The sequence below is a fragment of the Anopheles ziemanni genome, chromosome 2, assembly GCF_943734765.1.
Source record: "Anopheles ziemanni chromosome 2, idAnoZiCoDA_A2_x.2, whole genome shotgun sequence".
NCBI lineage: Eukaryota > Metazoa > Arthropoda > Insecta > Diptera > Culicidae > Anopheles > Anopheles ziemanni.
Window position 1 is genome coordinate 51,795,254 of NC_080705.1, and position 17,686 is coordinate 51,812,939.

The 17,686-nt window shown below is 39.5% G+C and overlaps 1 protein-coding gene across 1 annotated transcript in view; it reads right to left on the reverse strand.

Moving 5' to 3' along the window:
- LOC131293824 (neuropeptide SIFamide receptor-like) overlaps window positions 1-17,686 on the reverse strand; it is a 32,699-nt gene that overhangs the window by 12,018 nt on the left and 2,995 nt on the right. Inside the window, exon 2 of the mRNA XM_058321877.1 lies at window positions 11,180-11,374. Coding sequence (XP_058177860.1) covers window positions 11,180-11,374 — 195 coding nt within the window. The remainder of the gene's footprint in view (window positions 1-11,179; window positions 11,375-17,686) is intronic.

Sequence of the window (17,686 nt, forward strand, 5' to 3'; positions counted from 1 at the left end):
ACTTGGTGGCTTTTTGGAAAGTACAGCCTGACAATAAAGTATCCGTACAGTCACCAATTTCAACTTTAAGCCTAGTTATCTTAGGGACTACGTGACCTAGGACAACCATTTAAACGACATATCGTAGATACACTTCTATTCTATCCAATGAGTACTTAAAATTTTGAAAAAGTTACTTGCAGTTCACTTTGTTTTAAAGATACCCAAAAAAGGCTCAAAACCGATGACAAAAAAGTTTCCGTACACCCACTTTTCTTGACGAAAAACACGGGTTTGGTGAGGTTCTAGTAACCAAAGTATCATCCTAGCCAATATTTCGAGTTATTAAGGGTCTAAAAGAATGGCGGCATCAATTTTATAATTTGTCGAATTAACCAGGATCCAATTAGATTAAACCCAGCAAACAGACATCTTTCGTGGTTACTTAATCGCTATGGGAGGGTGATTGTTCGAAAAGCTATTAAGTCCTTCATACTTAGAGATCTCAAACATGACGAACGAAGTGTCTACATCATCAATCATATGATTTGGATTTCAACTCTTAAGAAGATTTTTCGGAAATAACAATAACATTGCATTATTGTAAGTTACAGACTTTTCATTTCGTAGGAAAGAATAAGAAAGACTGGGGATTTGCAAATCGCTGAATTTTGGTGCCTTTGGCGTGTAGGCTCAGTGTTTTATACACTATATACAGACTTCATACAGACAAAATTAAGCAATTTGGCCAAAAAAAAAAACGAATAACAATAGACACCAGACATCGAACTGAACCATCGATACGAGCAACGTTGTTCCAACTATTAAACACAGTAGTTGAGAGTTTATGTTATGGGGTTCCAAGGCCATTAATCGAACTGGAAATATTAAATTAATTATGAATCATCTGTGGGACATGGTCTACTTCGCCCATTTTGTCACTTAGCCAAGCCATGCCTAGATTAAACTTCGTTATTTTACTCAGAGAACATATTATTGAACATTTAAATAATATGTTCTCTGAGTAAAATAACGATCCCAAGAATAGGCCATGTCTTGTCCAAAAGTGACCACTTTATGAGACCGTACAAGTGTTAACCGAACTCTCAAAGTCTCCGGAATTGATTTATATACAACATTTGTCGAAAGATGCCTAGATTTACCATCAACGGGACATTATCATGATCTTAGTAGACATCTTTAGAACTATTATGAGATCGGGTTAAATTTCCAGCATCTTTCGAGAAAAAAAAGTGGTAGAAATGATGCCTTGGCACTTGCAGGCTGTTATTGAGGCAAGTGGTATTGATCGCCACATATTGGCACATCATGTACGGATGGCACATCATCAATACTCATCATGTACGGATACTTTTTGTCATCGGTTTTGAGCCTTTTTTGGGTATCTTTAGAACAAAGTGACCAACAAGTAACTTTTTCGAAATGTTAAGTACTCATTGAATAGAATAGAAGTGTATCTAAGATATGTCGTTTAAATGGTTGTCCTAGGCCACGTAGTCCCTAAGATAACTAGGCTTAAAGTTGAAATTGGTGACTGTACGGATACTTTATTGTCAGACTGTATTTCTACTTATTTACGTAATAAGAAAGAAATTATATTTTCCAAAAGAAACATTTCAGTAGTATTAAAATTAAAAAAAGCTGCGTAAAACATTTTTTTTTTGAAATGTTGTTTTCCTAAATAACTGGCAGATTTTAAGAACCTTCCCATAATAATTATTCAATTTTAATAGGTGCTCAAAATAATTGGTTTAGATGTGATCTTTTCACTTTTTTTGGCTCTGTGTTTCATTTCAATTCAATTAAAATAATCACTCCAGTTTATACTCATATTTGTGGTAACATTTTCTATAATAGATAATATAAATTCCTTAAGCATTTATAGTTAGAATATTTCATAAATTTCCTCAAATTTTTCATGTTTAGTTTAAGTTTCCTCAGTTAGTTTAGCTTTGAAAGGTATTTTATAGTAACCTGTTTGTATGTACCAGACAACGCTTTTAAAAACACTAAAAACACTTTGGAGTAAATACACTTATTCAGGTATAGACAAAATTGCGTAACAGCTTATAATATGAAAATAGTTTGGTCAATGCATTGCACTGCTAGTCAGTTTGGTAATGATTGGAGCATTTTATTTTAGTCAAGCATTCACAGGCAGCTACAACTCGATTTCAGTCGAACGAAATTTGCCAGCAGTCAATTAGAGCCAAGCAATAAAAATGGAACTGTTGTAGCTATTTCACCGAACCAGCGATTTTGAGGTTCGAAAAGTAATATACTCTATGTTTGACGAATCTAAACAAAGTATCTCAAAGAACAACATCCTAGGTAAACATTCAGTTTTTGCGCCGCTCTTCAAGAATGGGAATGGCGGTTTTGCGGTTCCAGGTCACCCATTCCCTCCGACCAACACACTGCACCGATGGAGAACAACTACAATTGCAAGCTCCACTAGGAACGGAGTCGTCACGCACGCACGATCTGCAGCGCAACGATCCGACCAATATGGCACGCTACGGTTTTGGCCGTGACCGGGACCAGGAAAGCGGTTAAACGATCCTTCGTGCACACGAGCGATTGGTGTAAAAAATAAGAAAAAATCATAGAACGCGCCGCTAGCGTGGTTTCGCCTCTGATGGTGGTGCTCTTGAGAAGGATTTCTTGTTGCCCTTGCCTTCTACCGAACTCAACGTCAACCGGTTGCCCAACATCGGCGAGCAGCGTCAGTGGCGAGACATAGGAGCGTGATTTTACCCATGTTTGATGCGTCTAGGCGGGCCCCGGTGCGGTCCGATGTTTACTGATTACTTTTCTTCACGCCATTTTTCACAAATCTTTCATCAACCCGGAACGCTGTCGAAAGGCACAACCTTCGCGTGGTCGCAACCCCTTCTGTTCGGCACAGCACAGGTTCCGCCGTCGCGGTGTAGGCGAATCCCAAGGTGGAAAGTAAACAAACATCGGAATGCTGAGCACCTTGCCGGGTGATCTGAGGTGAAAATATTGGTTCAGGATTTGGCACATTACAGTCACTCGCTACGGCTAGTCGTTGTCGACGCGGGCGTCACTGAGCTTTCTCCACCGGAGCGTTCAGACGGAATAAATATCACTTTTTCGGTCAGGTAGAGCCGTTGATAGAAAGCAACTTCAAACGTGAAGCGTCCCAAATCGTTTTGTCACTTTGTTCACTGGCCTTCGTAAGTGGTTCCGAAGCAACGCCATTTGCCTTCAGCATGCATTCAGCTTTATATAAGATCAAAATTACTTCTACGCGCTCCGTTGGAAAAATGTTGGCGAAAATTCCAAAGCCTTCCCTAAGCTATTGTACAAAACCCTGTGGACTCAGACAACCGGATGGAAATTTCTCGGCTACGACATCAGGCCGATTGTTGCTCGGGTGACTGGGTAATATTTCATTTACGTTATCATAATATTTATGAGCTTAGGGAATAGAAAGTATGTACAGGCAAACGAAAACTTGCTAGCACAGTAAAAAGTGTATTGGAATTGGACCCGATGAAAGTATGCTCTCAACACAGAAACGCTATAACTGAACATTTGAAATGAATCAAAGCTGCATTTCGATTTTAACTTCTCCCGCGAGTAGGGAACACCGGGAATCAGTCGTCTATTTAACTCGCTTGGGTGAATCTGGTTCATTCTCGTACGACATGAATCACACGCCAACATGAAATATAGCACCGGAAAATGGTACGATGATGAAAGAACAAAATCAACTGGTACACAGATCGTTCAACATAGCGTTCTCTACGGTGGCCTATTCCAGTAATGCTCAAGCTAAGTCTTTGGCCGGTAACATGCGCATTTGACATGGACAGGGAATTCGTTTGATGTGTGATTTGTATAATCGAGAAAAGGAAAAGTTATGATTGCATGTTAGAATAAAAAAGTTATGATGCTCATCTTATACCTTTTCTTCCGAAAGTTTGCTTCATGAAAATAAAAAAATACCTGCAAAAGGAGGCACATTGGGTCAACGTAAACAAAGTCGTTTTTGGTAGCTACTAAGGTCTTTATGAGTCCTATCGAAAAGATGTGGATGAAACTTATATGATCGATAGTTTTTGTACAGCTAATTACTGTAAAACTAATTGCAATCCAAACAGTGTAAAACATTCTTAATTATTGTTTCTGAAGTTAAGAAAGCACATTGCTTCCCCTCAGTGAAAGTGTGTTTATTGTAAGTATAGGAATCTTCTTGGTTTCCTGCCGGGAGCCTCTCCTTTCTTTACCGATCTCAGCAATTTTAGGTAGTTGAAACCAGGTCCACGTAAATTAACGAATAGAAACATAAATTAGAAGGAAAACTATAAGAAATTAGACTAGATGTTATATCATCAAACTTTTTTATATTTTGATTTAGACTAAAACGTACCCGGTTGACAAAAATTCAAATTTTTTGCAGCTGTCATGTAGTACCAGCAAGTTTTTCCATGGCAGATTGCTGGGACTCTTGCTGGAACTACATAGTACCAGCAACAATGTCAATTTCTGTCAACCGGGTATAACAAACCATGAAACCACGAAATGAACTAAACCAAAAGTAAGGCGAGAAAAATTTTATCGTTATTGATGTAACCTTGGCATTCAACCAAGGAGGAAATCAACCTACAAAAAAGAGGTGGACGGTTTTTTCGCATGAAGTTTTGCGTTGTGAATGGAAAATGTGTTCAGGCTGGCCCCGGTTTTCGTCACCAAACACCAAGCGACGAAAACCGAGGCTAGCGGACTACAGTTCTTACGTTTATAATACCTACTCAAGACTTGCCTGACACAAAACAAACGTTGGATGTGATCATTATTCTCGTTTGAAGTTTTAGAGGTTGATATGAAGGTGTTCTTGAAACTATACGTAGGTTGCCTTTTAAGTTTCGGGATTTGAAAAAACTGGTGATGCAATCTACCAACCAACAATTTTATCGTAAATTTTGACGTTTTTGAGGTTCTTAGAACGTTTTGACATACGAGCGCTATTTGTGTTGTTAAAAAAATGTTTAACCTTTTAGCACAGATGCAATGTTTAATCAAATTTACTTGCGGTATTTTACGGTATTACTTCCCAGAAGACACCGGACAAACTTTATCGATTGAACTATCTCCAAAAGGACACAACACTCTCAAACTATTGTTAATTGGTTGGTATAAAAATTCTTTTTTTTTTAAATGTGAACAGTGTATTTTAGATCCACTGAACTCCGTGCTTTTAATACACGTTTTTACTAAGTATTAATTTGTAATCACTTGTTAATATTTTTAACATGTTGAAGATTGGCCGCTTTCTATTATTCCACCATTTACCGTGATCAATTGGAAGTCTACTGTAGCTTTCAGTGCAAAACACTTTCATGCTAGTAGAACAGGATACTCATCTTCTTCTTTCCGTTGCCTCTAAGGGATTTGAAAATCCATTGAAAAAAAAAATTCTAGAACAAAAGATGGAAAGTAAACTGTCCGGAAAATTAACCTGTTTTTTTCAGCTAAAATATATTTCTAGTTCTAATTAAACAGTCTAAGAGGATTCAAAATGTAATTATCATTTACGTCGCAATAACGGGTGCATAATCTTCTCTAACTTTAAACTGTTCCGCAAACTATCCCATTGTTTTATGTTGAATGCCGTTTGCTACCCACACTTACTTTTACTCGACCAAGAGGGATGTAAAAACCTGCAGAACATCTAAAGTGACAAATTGTTTATTTTTCGTGTGTCGAAGAGTCGAACAGCGCAAAAAATGCTTAGTTGTATGCTAAAAGGAATTTTAATACGCACTTTTCAAAGTGTTTCCTCTTTGACGAAGTTCCTCTGGCGTAAAATTCACATTCACAAATTCATATCTCGATAATGCAGAGGTGTGTGAAGCCGATGTAGAAGGGAGTGAAGAAATTGATATTTTCCCTCGAGCTTGGATGAATGCGTGAACAGAAGAAAAAAATTACGCTAGGCAAACATGGCCCCGCAGCATGTGACATCTTTGTACTCAAATTTGCGCCCCTTACGACGGCTCCACAGGCGAATCTATGATCATTAATCATTTAGCCGTTTATCTAGTGAAAATGCCGTCGGTGTCGGAACGCATCAGCGAGCAGTGAAACGCAACGCAGCCCGCCCAGTCACAGGCGGCCGGCCGGCGGCGGATTTGTACGACATAATGTCAACGATTTTACGAGAAAATCTCGACAGAAACATTTTCCACCTACTGCCGAAGGCAAACCATGGTTGGAGTTTTTCTTCGCCCGCAGGACAATGCCACACGCGTAGCTTCGATCGACTGCATAACATCATCGCCACAGTGACGCGCTCGGAAAATATCATAGCAAGTTTAATAAATATTTATTATTTTCAGTTAGGATCCGGTTCGCTGGATCAGTAGGGGAGTATGGGGGGAAAATTACGTAAAATATTGATTTTCCGCTTTTTCTATGGAAAATACATGGTAACTTGTTAAAAAGAAGAACAATAACCAAATGTAATTGTACGCGTTGAATTGTATGAAAACACGTGTCATTAAAATTATAACGCGTTATTCGTTATTATAAGAGTAACCTCATGTAAATTCATCTCATTTGTCTACAGTCGATGTTTGCTTCTTATTTTTTTACCCGAGATCTTGACAAGGTGAACCGCAATACCTTTATAATATGTTAATGTATTTGCTATTCTATTATTACCAGGGCTGTATTATTTACGTTTCTCCCATTAGTAATATACTACTCAACATTTTTCTAAGATAATATATTTTTGCTTTTTATGTTTGTTTTTTTTTTTCTTGTGCCCCGTATTCCCCTACAACTTGGAGTTCGGAAGTTCGTGGCAGGGATAGGACCTTCATCAAGTAGAAATATGAGGCAGAGGGAGAAGGTCTGGTTTGTACAGGTCTGGGTGATTGAAGGTGAGATCCCTTCTTTTTGTCATTCGCTTTTCGAGGAATGCCGGAACGATGTTGTACGTTCGTGCCCCGTGTTCGCGACCCGCTGGGGAAATGTGTGGCGCCTTGCTACGATTATTATTATCCCAATAATTTATTAATATTATTAATATTTTTACGATGCATGCTTCAGTTTGTGGGAATATGCGTTGCAATTTCCTTGGATCCCAACCGTCTGCATGTTCCTTCCCCTTTCGTAGGTTTCACCCGTCCCACAACCGGTTGCAGCGGTGCGCCACGCGAGAAGGACACGTACCGCAACGTGTGATAATGGGTGGCATCATTAAAGAAGCATATTTTACGGGCGCTTAATTTAATTTACTTCCCATCCGGACGTCGGGTTCACTCTGCTTGACGAGCAGCGCAAAGCGGTTTGGATGTCTGGTTAGGTCGAGTTAGACCAAGCTGCCATGGCCACGTCCGTCAAAGATGTGGCCAGAATAGGGCGGTACACTAACGCAGCAACACACACATGAAGAGTTTGAGTGCGACACTGGGCGGGTGACAAGTTGTAAATGTTTAGTTCCGGCGCAGCATCGGATGACTTTCGACGGCGAGGGCGAGGACGTGGTGGATGTGGTGAGGAAAAGGGACGTGGCGTAGGGACAGGCCTTGGGAAGTGATGAATTGCAATTGTTGCGTGACGTTCGCGTCACAGCTGGAAAGCGGCAAACTGCCCCAGAATTGCCCTTTCGAAGTGCACCCGATTGACAAATACTATTGACCGAGAAGGATGAAAGTGATGGTAAGTTTAATTAACGGAATTATTTTCCGTTTTGACCATCCGTCTCCCGTGTTTGTGCAAATACATCAGAACATCCTCGAGCCAGACAGCAATTTGCAAAGAATTGTCAACACGATTAATTATTTCTCTCGCTTCACCCTTCCGCAAAATACATAAAAGATACATCGATCGTTCTTGTTTACAGGAAAAGGTTTTTTTTAAAATAAAAAGTTTATTTCGAATGGCAATTTCTTTTCTTTAAAAATAGGGTTAGTTTGTACATATTAGTGGTGGGTAAATCCCCTCTATATATTTGAATCATTCCGGATAGCCACATCCAAACTCAAATCCATCCAGTCGCAAGACGATATAAACCAATCATGCCGGTCTGGGAATCGAATATCCAAATCCGAATCTTTATCAAATCCACAAACTGGTATGTCGTTATTTTCGTAAGCAAAACATATCACTCATTTCCCATGTCCGATTCACCATTTTAAGTAGTTCTGTTGACAGTGAAAACAACTAATACAACGAAACATCGATTAATCGTAGCTATTGAAAAACGGCACAGTGATTTTGATTTGTAACACTGTCTAAAGAAGATTCTCTATGGAGAGTCTCGTTTGATACAACACTTTGCTAAAAACGTAAATGAGATCTGAATGCTCGTTAACCCGTGGGATAAACGTGATGGAAGAACGCTATAGATTACCGATGTTCTAATGTAAATAATTTTGTGCGGGCTCAGTTCTGACCACTCAATTTCAATTATACCACATTTAGTGAAGAAAAGGATTATACGTCCGAAACTTTCACATTATGATCGTTACTAGTTACTAATACTACTAAAAAAAATAGTTTCCGGCTGCCACTAGAGGCGCCACAGTAGCGCGCTTTCCTTGGCTCAAATTAATAATGGACAGACTTTATTTCTTCTTGAAATCATGATTTTTTCCCAACTCTACGATAAATCGCACGAAAATCTCTATGTCCAATGCATCCTATTCAGCGTTCGAAACTAATAAACTGAATCGTATCTGAATCGAATCACATCGAATTCAAATAGGCACGGCTCAAGCCTGAATCAAATCAAGTCAGATTCGGATCATATCGAGTTCTGAACGAATCAACTCTGATTCGAATTCCACAAAATTGATCCAATTCTTAAGAAATCGTCAAAGGATCGAGTCTTTGAGTTTTACAAATCCCGATGCTACCAAAACTAGTGGAAATAGATCTCTTAATTTAACGATGTTTTTATATTTTCGCATCAAATAAAATAGAGCACAATTTTCCCCAGTAAAAGTCGGCATTAGATAAGGTATCATCAATGATAATAGATACAAATCCTAGATACGTTATTATGCTGTTAATATAACTGGTTGCTTGCAACATTCGATCGCACCATTGTTTTCGTCATACCTATTCCATCGCAGACAGAAATAATGTAATGAATTTTGGAATATTTTCCACATTCACACACCACCGTTTGCAAGCAGTGGAGCACAATGGTGCTCGATTTTAACGCTGAATTTGCCCGTAAGCGGCAACCGGTTGCCAACGAGTCGCTCGCATCGTTTGAGATATGAAAGTGTAATTGATGTCGAACGAACGCCATTCCTCCCGAAATCTCCAGCTGAGCTCGAGAGCAATAACTACTGTCGAAGATGGTATCGCTGCGATGTGCTGCACCGTTAAGTGACTTTGTCCGTGAAACGTGCTGTGGTTTGGTAAAAACAGACCACCTACGGCGAAGCCACACAAATGGTTGTGCGGTTCAGACAATGCACTTTTGGCGGAGGCAGCAACGCAAGCGAGCTCAATTGGCCCAGCATAAGCTGTTCAGTTGTTCAGCATCTGAGCGCTGCAGTGGAAACGTGACACCCGAGATACTTACCGCTCGGTTTCCAGCGTATTTGCATTTTGAGCTATGCTGGTCCCGTGAGCTGAGATTGAGCGTGCAGCAAATGCTGGAATTTGGCAGCGCCCTTAAATGTATTGTCGATTGGAACATATTGTGTGGGCTCGGGGAACGAAAGGCGCTTTAGAATCCGCATCGGCTACGTGCGAAGATCCGATTGTGCTCTTATCGGGTGTTCTCGGGCGATCTGTTGTCCCGAGAATGAGAACCAATTGCTTTTAGTGCGAGGAGGAATGTTCCAGGAGAGGAATGACAATTTCGAAATTCTTATTCATGAGATTTCGAAGGTTTTTTGTTTCAGTAGCTAAAGAGCACCAAGCAAGCAAAAGAAAGCATTTGAAGCGGGAAGTTCATATGCTAGTGATATTACATCACCCTGATTCCATGCGCACATTTGTTCTCGACAATTATAATTTAAGTTCTTTCTAGTTTAGGCTGAATGAAGTTTCTCACAATAAGTGAAATAGTGGCATTTTCATATCCCGCTCGCCAGTACTGTTGTGTGAAGCAAAACACCAGGCGCCTCCATTAAATAATGTTGTGTAACACTACACTTTTTAATGAAATCATCTAAATTTTACATTTGAATCTTAGTTGTAATAACAAACACAAAACCAACATATACGGTTTCACCCTTCTTGATAAAAACAGCACATCATAAAAATGCACAAAATCTATATTTGTGATGCACTTGAACCAAAGAAACATTCTGTAGTTTTTACGTAAATCAATAATTAGTAGCAGCAACTTTGAGGATTTCATTAATATGAACCCACGTTTAGGTTCATATATATATGAAACATATATGGTTCTAATGAAAATAGTCCTCAAGTCGCGTGTGTATGGATCCTTGACCACTACTATAAAATCCAAGGGCAGCACCATATGGCGAAGTGTATTCGTTGAAGGTTATGCAGCAAGGTTTATACCGCATGGGGGAATCAATGAATTATCAATAAATTTTAATATGCAACGATTTTAACAATAACATTAAATTAAATAAGTTACAAATGAAAGCTAAATCTTTTATACCAAGCAAAAACACACGCACAAGCGCCTATCATATCGAATTTTTCAAATTTTCCGTACGTTTTGATTGTTTATCTCTAATATGCAATTAGATTTGAGAAAACAGGTTAAAAGCATTTGCTGATGGATGGAGCGCGGGAAAAATGCTTAGTTTTTTATAGCCCTCCTTTGAATCGCGCCATTTGTTTATATAGATCAGGGGTCGCCAATTTTCAATGTTGTAAATTGAAATATAATTTGTGCTTGGAATATGATTTAATTCAGTTAAGTTTTTAGGAAATTATTGTTGTACAAAACTCACTTAAGAATTTGTTAGATACATCGTGAAACTCAAATTTGATTAATTCTAAAACATATCATATTTCAAGCTATTGCAATAAATAACCTTTGATCATGCGAAACAAAATGCACAAATTTAAATAACATTATTTAAATACAACAAGCTGCAGCTCCGTTTTTGTTAAAATCAATCGATTGAACGAGTTTCACGTTCGAAAAATCTTTTGCCGAGCTCTGATCCCGAGCGCTCTGGTGATGATAAAGGAAACTCACCTGGAAGTAGATTACCACCTTGCACATGGCCTTTCCCATGAACCACGTTTCGGTCACATCCCAGACGACGGTGGGCGGGAGGCAGAAGAGAATGACGAAGAAGTCGGCGACGGCCAGGTTGACGATGAAGATGTTCGTCACGGTGCGCATCGTATGGTTAGTGTAGACCGCTATGCAGACCAGCGCATTACCGACCTGCGAGGGTGTGGGAACGAGAAACACGAAGTGATAAGTCGAAAATAAATAAAGCATCAGTGAAAAGTGCATCCAGCATCCGCCGGTAATGTCCCGTCGAGTGTTGGTCGCATCGCAACTTTGTTCCGTTCAAAAAGGCATGTATGCTTCTCAAAGCCTGCACCGAGCGCAGCGACAAAAGAGAACCAAGTAGAGTTGAATCAAAGAAAGTGTTGAAAGTACAAACTATTTTCCTGTAACCAATTGGGCGATGACCGGAATGTGCTGTACGGAAAAGCCGGCAGAAGAGACGAAATTGTATTCGTGCTCATTGAATCGACAAACACCAGCTTCCGGCGGCATCGATATTGAATTCGCATGTTTGGTGACGATAGTTTTTGTTGTACAACGTCATTATCGTTATTTGATCATGTAGACGCGAGATTCAACGCTACCGAAACTAGCAGAGAGTTTGCTGTATGTTGTTGTTTGCTTTGGCACAACCAACAAAAAAAAAAAGGGAACACCAAAAGAAAATCCTACACAAACAATTTAATCAATTCCCTTGGCAAATCTAACATATTCGGCAGATGAACAAACATCAAATTGCTCACACATACGCACACACACACACAAATACACACGCGAACATGCTTCCAAGCATTGAAGGAGGAACAATCGTATAAGAACGTATACGTATTTAGCATACGTCTTATTATAGCTCAGACGGAAGCTGCAGGATGGCCATGATTAACGACAAATCATGACATAACAAACAGGGCAACGTCGGCGCAACCGACGACTTGTCCAGAGTCTGTTTTCGACGTTCCGTGCTGGCAACCGCCGCAACTAGACGATGACCTTAATGTGAATGGTGTGGAAGGCCAGGGTCTGCCGGTTGCTCGGGTTTGCAGCGGATTGCAAGAAGCCGCCACTGTTGATGGAAAGATTTACCATTACCGTTATCGGCAGTGGTGAAGCGAGTGGGAAAACAAATACCAAGCCAAATGGATGCCATGGCGATGTGGCGTGTGTTGTACGGGTGGACAGTGCAAATAGCAGCGCATTTCGATGTAGGCAACATAAATAAAACATTAGCCGAATGGAAGCTGTTAATGAGTAATCGAAGGGGCTAAATTTAGCCACCGAAGGTCTTCGCACTCGATCGCCATATCGCAAGGGCAAAAGATCAGTGCGGTTAAGAAAGATGTCGTCACTTTGGCCCAACGCCGGTCAAGGGATGCCGTACATTTGCTTTCCCTTTTTAAGTCAGGAACCATTCGGCGCCGGCCAGGAATGCGAGAGTTGCCGTCCTTTTGCCCGGTAGTATGCAAATGAAGCTAAACGAGTACATGCAACATGCTAATTCCGTTGCGTAATTTATGCCCACAAATGTCAACCCTGCCAATGCCATTTTCGACAGCTGTGAGCTGGAACGGCTTCCACGTTTGACGCTAATGAGAAGCAGCGTGTGCCTTCGGGTTACACCCGGGATTCAGAAGATGTCCTGGAAGTAGGTTAAACGCGTGTTTAACTAGCTTCTAAAGGACTGCCAGCAGAGACTGTGTCTTTACAGTCGGATACATGGTAGGATGGGTGCTCCTTCAAAGGCCCAAGCTGTCGCACAATGCAATTATAATTTAAGCTCGTTATAATATTTGCCTGCGGTCTTCCTGAAGAGAGCTTCATCCGGAATTGTTAGTGGTAGTTCAACATGTCGCGTCGATAAGCTCTTCGAGCTCCAAAGAGAAAAGCAAAGGCGGGGTGAGTTTGTTGAAACACGATTCAGTGACATAATTTAGTAGCACTCTGTTATCTAGTTGCTGCTTGTCTGAGAACACAATCAACTGAGCATCACCCACTGCTGAGGAGCACGTTACAAGTTTTCGATTGATTTATGGGTGTTGATTTTATAATTTTACAACAGGATTGCGTTGTCCCCGCAATTTTGTGTCCAGACGAGATTTTAAATATAATTTTTGGATTTACTATGCTTTTTCACCTTCACCAGTTGTTTTAATACTAGGAACATTTTAACAAAATGTTCGATATTTCGCATCAAACTAAATTATCATTGATTTGCTCTTATGTTTTGTGTTAATTTAGAACCTAGATCATTTTTCCACGTTGCTTAGAATACACAGCTGTCCAGTTTCTATAAGTACACTTGAATACAAGGTTTAAAAAGCATGATGTCACCAAATCGCAAACTTATGTATTGGTTTAAATTTTTTGGGGTTATGATAAAAGTAAATAACATCGTGTGTCTTTTTCATAAATACAACTAAATAGATATAAGGCTAACGCATAATCACTTTGTCCAAGTATTATACACGTATTAATCTCTGTTATCTATCTCATTCATAATTTTAGACCAGTTTAAGTTTTGCTTATAAACAGAATACTGCAAGCCAAGTCCCCTAAGAAGTTTCTAACGGGAAATATGAGTTCGTTCTTTATATCTGTATCATTATCAATTCTAATTACCATTATTAATGTAGCACAACTAGCTATTCAGATAAACATCGATGTTTATTGATATGGCAAATTAGTCATGGATCTCAGGTCTAGTTGCATAGTTTGTTACAACATTCAGACATTTTTGTATTTGTATGTGTATGTAGTGTAAGTTTTGGTGCTTTGAAAATTATCTTCATCTTTGGATCTTATGGATGATTGACAAACAGTTGATGGAACTCAAACAGTATATAGCCCTTACTTTGGTTTTATTTTTTTCACAGGTCTTAAGAAAGTAGAGGAATTTTTCCAACTCAATGAACGGATTAGCTCTAAAATCCTGAAATATTATTTTTCTGCAATGCTTTTCCCTTCTGCTTCTTCTCGCTTCATGATAACAATATGATATCATCAGTAGTTTAATTTTTGATTTTTCACTACTGATTTCATAGCATCTGAACAATGTGGCTTAAACGCATTGCATGTGGCTTAAACGTTTTATCACGAGTTTTTTTTCAACAGTTTATGATGTACCGCAAATTTTTGTATTTTTGTATTTAATGTTTTTAGTCTGAACAGATGAGAACCAGCTTATCATACAATATATTAGATAAAACACACGATAATTAAAGTGGTCTGATAGCATTTGGTCAAAGTGCAGATTATAATAAAAATGTAAGGTACGTTTAGAATCTAATCTGTTGATGGAAAGTCTCCATTAAAAATGTTGCTATTGGTGAAGACGTTCAAAGGTTTTAACCGTTAATTATTTTTTATTCTTGAAAACTGTTTATGCTGTATTCGTGAAAGCAAGGAAAATGATGATGTGGATTAACACAATGGAAGGTAAATTGAAAATGTTTCATGAATAACTTAAAATGTTGTTTATACACCAAAAAGGGAAAAGTTTTTGTTACACAGAGGTTCTCGAATAGTACGTCCAGTTTAGTTTTGTGCTGGGAAACCACCAATACTAAAAACGATACGTCCGATGGGAGATTGTTTAGACTGTTTGGATTACAGGAAATCCATTTAAGTCGAGTCTGGACCGTGTTTATGCTTGACTCACAAAACGTCCTTCCCGAAGTAATGGTACGGACGCGGTAGATGCTCCTGCGTCGTCGGTGACAGTGGACAGTTGTTGTTTCATCTATACCAGCATCGGCCACCCCGACCGATGTTTATTGGAGTCGCTGCCCCGTAATCTCGGGCCAAGGATAGCATCGAGCCGCCGATTTGTTGGAGCAAGATGAAAGGCATTCGTCCACACGCTGTACTCACGCACACACGTGGCCAGTACGATGCATACCAATCCACCGTCGCTCGGCGGTTACGTCAAATTGGAGTTCGGTAAACATGAGATACTTGAGCGATAGTCGCATTAACTGACCGATGCGAATCGGCAGCTCCCCCGTAATTCGTTGGTCAACCGCGGAGATACCATGGCGGATATCGACGGCGACGTTTGCGAAACCTAGAAAAAAATTATAGCCTGTTGAAATGATGTGATGATCTCACGTGATTGATACATTTTGGTTATGTTTTCATACAAGCTAGATATAAAGTTATTGGAAGTAGAGCGATATTGGAAAACGCATATGTGTATGTCATGCTAACGGCACATTGTAGAAGGAGAACAATGTTATGTTAATGAAACATTTTTTGTATTGACTTTTTTTCTAGCTAAAGGATGCAATATTTTCTACTCATTGTATGTTATGTTTATGGAGATGTTCATCATAACAACGTTTTTCTTTGCCTTTCGCAGCTCGCTCATTCCTCCTATCGAAATTTTCATCATAACCCTATAACAAATGGAGCAAATGGGTCAAGCTTAATGGATTGAGATTTACCCTGGTGATGACATTTCAGCAGCGCTCAGCTTTAATCAATCATTGCAGAATCTGCTGGTTCGGAGACGACCTTCCCGTAGTGACCACGAACGCGACGAGTGCCTTTCATGGTTGGCCAAAATTGCCCAGCATCAGCCGGGATGTCCCGCAGAGTTGTACGTGTTCACGGGTGTACTTCAAATTCCGTTGAGGTTTCGGAAGCGCTTCTCATTCTACAGGGTTCGCAACTTTACTCAACCGATTCGTAATATGAAAGCGGCTGTGTTGTGTTGGACTACGAAGCCTGTAGTACAATGGAATTTTGTGGCATACACGCTAGAATCTAATTTTGCTAATGAAACTTTCGATGTGCTCTAAACAATTGATCGGCATTCTTGACTAGCTGCTAAGCCATGGCGCGGTTAGGCTTACGAATCCGTCCTTCAATGAAGTAGAAGACGTTCACTAATAGCAATAGCTCGACTGTGAGCCATTACCCTTGGCTTGGAAATTACGTTCCATTCTCCACTACAAACCACGGGGAAATCACTCATGCTTCACATTGAAAATATGCAAAGAATGCTTTGTATTTCCCTCGAGGAACTCAACACCTCCCCCCTCCGCCCCCCTGTAGTCCTTGTCCTCCCACATGCAACGCCAGCCAGCGACACTAGCTTTAAGTTCACCGAACCAGAACGGGGATGCTGCTCTTACGCTGCCTTCAATAAAACGGGCCTTCTGGTCTGATTGATTGAGGCGGCAGTCAAGTGAAAACCTAAACTACGGGAAAACCCAACGGAGGCAGATCGTTTTCGCCCAGAGAAGATAGTTACAATAAATCACCGATACCTGCTGAGCAACATGCTGATTATTGGCCAACTGGTGCGTGCGAGGATAGTCGCTGCGACTATGAGGCTCCTATATCTTGGGGAAATATTTACAGAACCAGACGGTATGTTATAAAGCTTATAAGCAATTCGTATGATTTTATAATTATTCAAAGTTAGTGCAGTTTTCGATGAAGATTGAATGAACATATTATGAAAAACAAAAGTCTATTTTCTATAAATTTTGTTCTATTCGTTCGAAGATACTAGTTTCATCTTCTGTTTATTTGACCTAACCACTAACTACCTTATTTATTATAACCAAAAAGATAGAAAACAAATATTTGCTTGTGCTTCTTCTTGCATTAACGCTACCTCGGTTATCCGGTGTTGATTTGCGGCCACTTCCGGAAAAATTATGACCCTACCAGATGTCATAAAATGGTTCATATATAACCCCTAGCGGTTTTTGAAAATTCTTTGTCGCAGCTAAGGGGGAACTTTTTTATGCTTTGGAATTTTGCAAAAAAGTTGTGCTTCCTGTAATCGGATGAATATAGCTGAAGGGATTGTGAATAAACGACGAAAGTCACTTGGGAGTTCGCCTGGAAAACTGCGCTCAAACTTCCGTTTTTAAGTGTAGATGACAGCTTACGTTTAAGAAAAGCCAAAGGGTGTGTTTGAAAAATAGAAAACAAGTAGAACCCATCATTTGTACAATACGGCCCGCACCGTGAAAATAGAAATAAAAAAAAAGTAGAAACCATCCATCAATACTAAAAACTGTGCGAAAATCATAGATTGTTTTTTATAAAGAAAAGGACTGCTAAGCCTAACGAGGGTCATTGCCTCAGGAGATGCAAAAATCTCGTCAGGGGCAGGAAAGGAGACTTTGTAAGGGTTTCTTTCGGAAGAGAAAACATATTGTATGAAACTTAAGTTCAGTATATTCCCCCAGATCGGTAGAAGCATTAGCAACTATTCTGTCAAACTTTTTAGTTTAGTTTAGTTAAACATAAACGTACATATTAAAGCAGTGGTCAGATCAATTGAATGACCATACCATTTGGTATTTGATGCTTGAAAGTTATAAGCAAACATCCATGGAAATGAATTGATATAAAACAAATTTCAAACCGGCCTAATGGCTATTATTAAATCGATTAAAAATATTACGAAACTTCTGTCAACATGAATAAAATATTATTTTCATTATA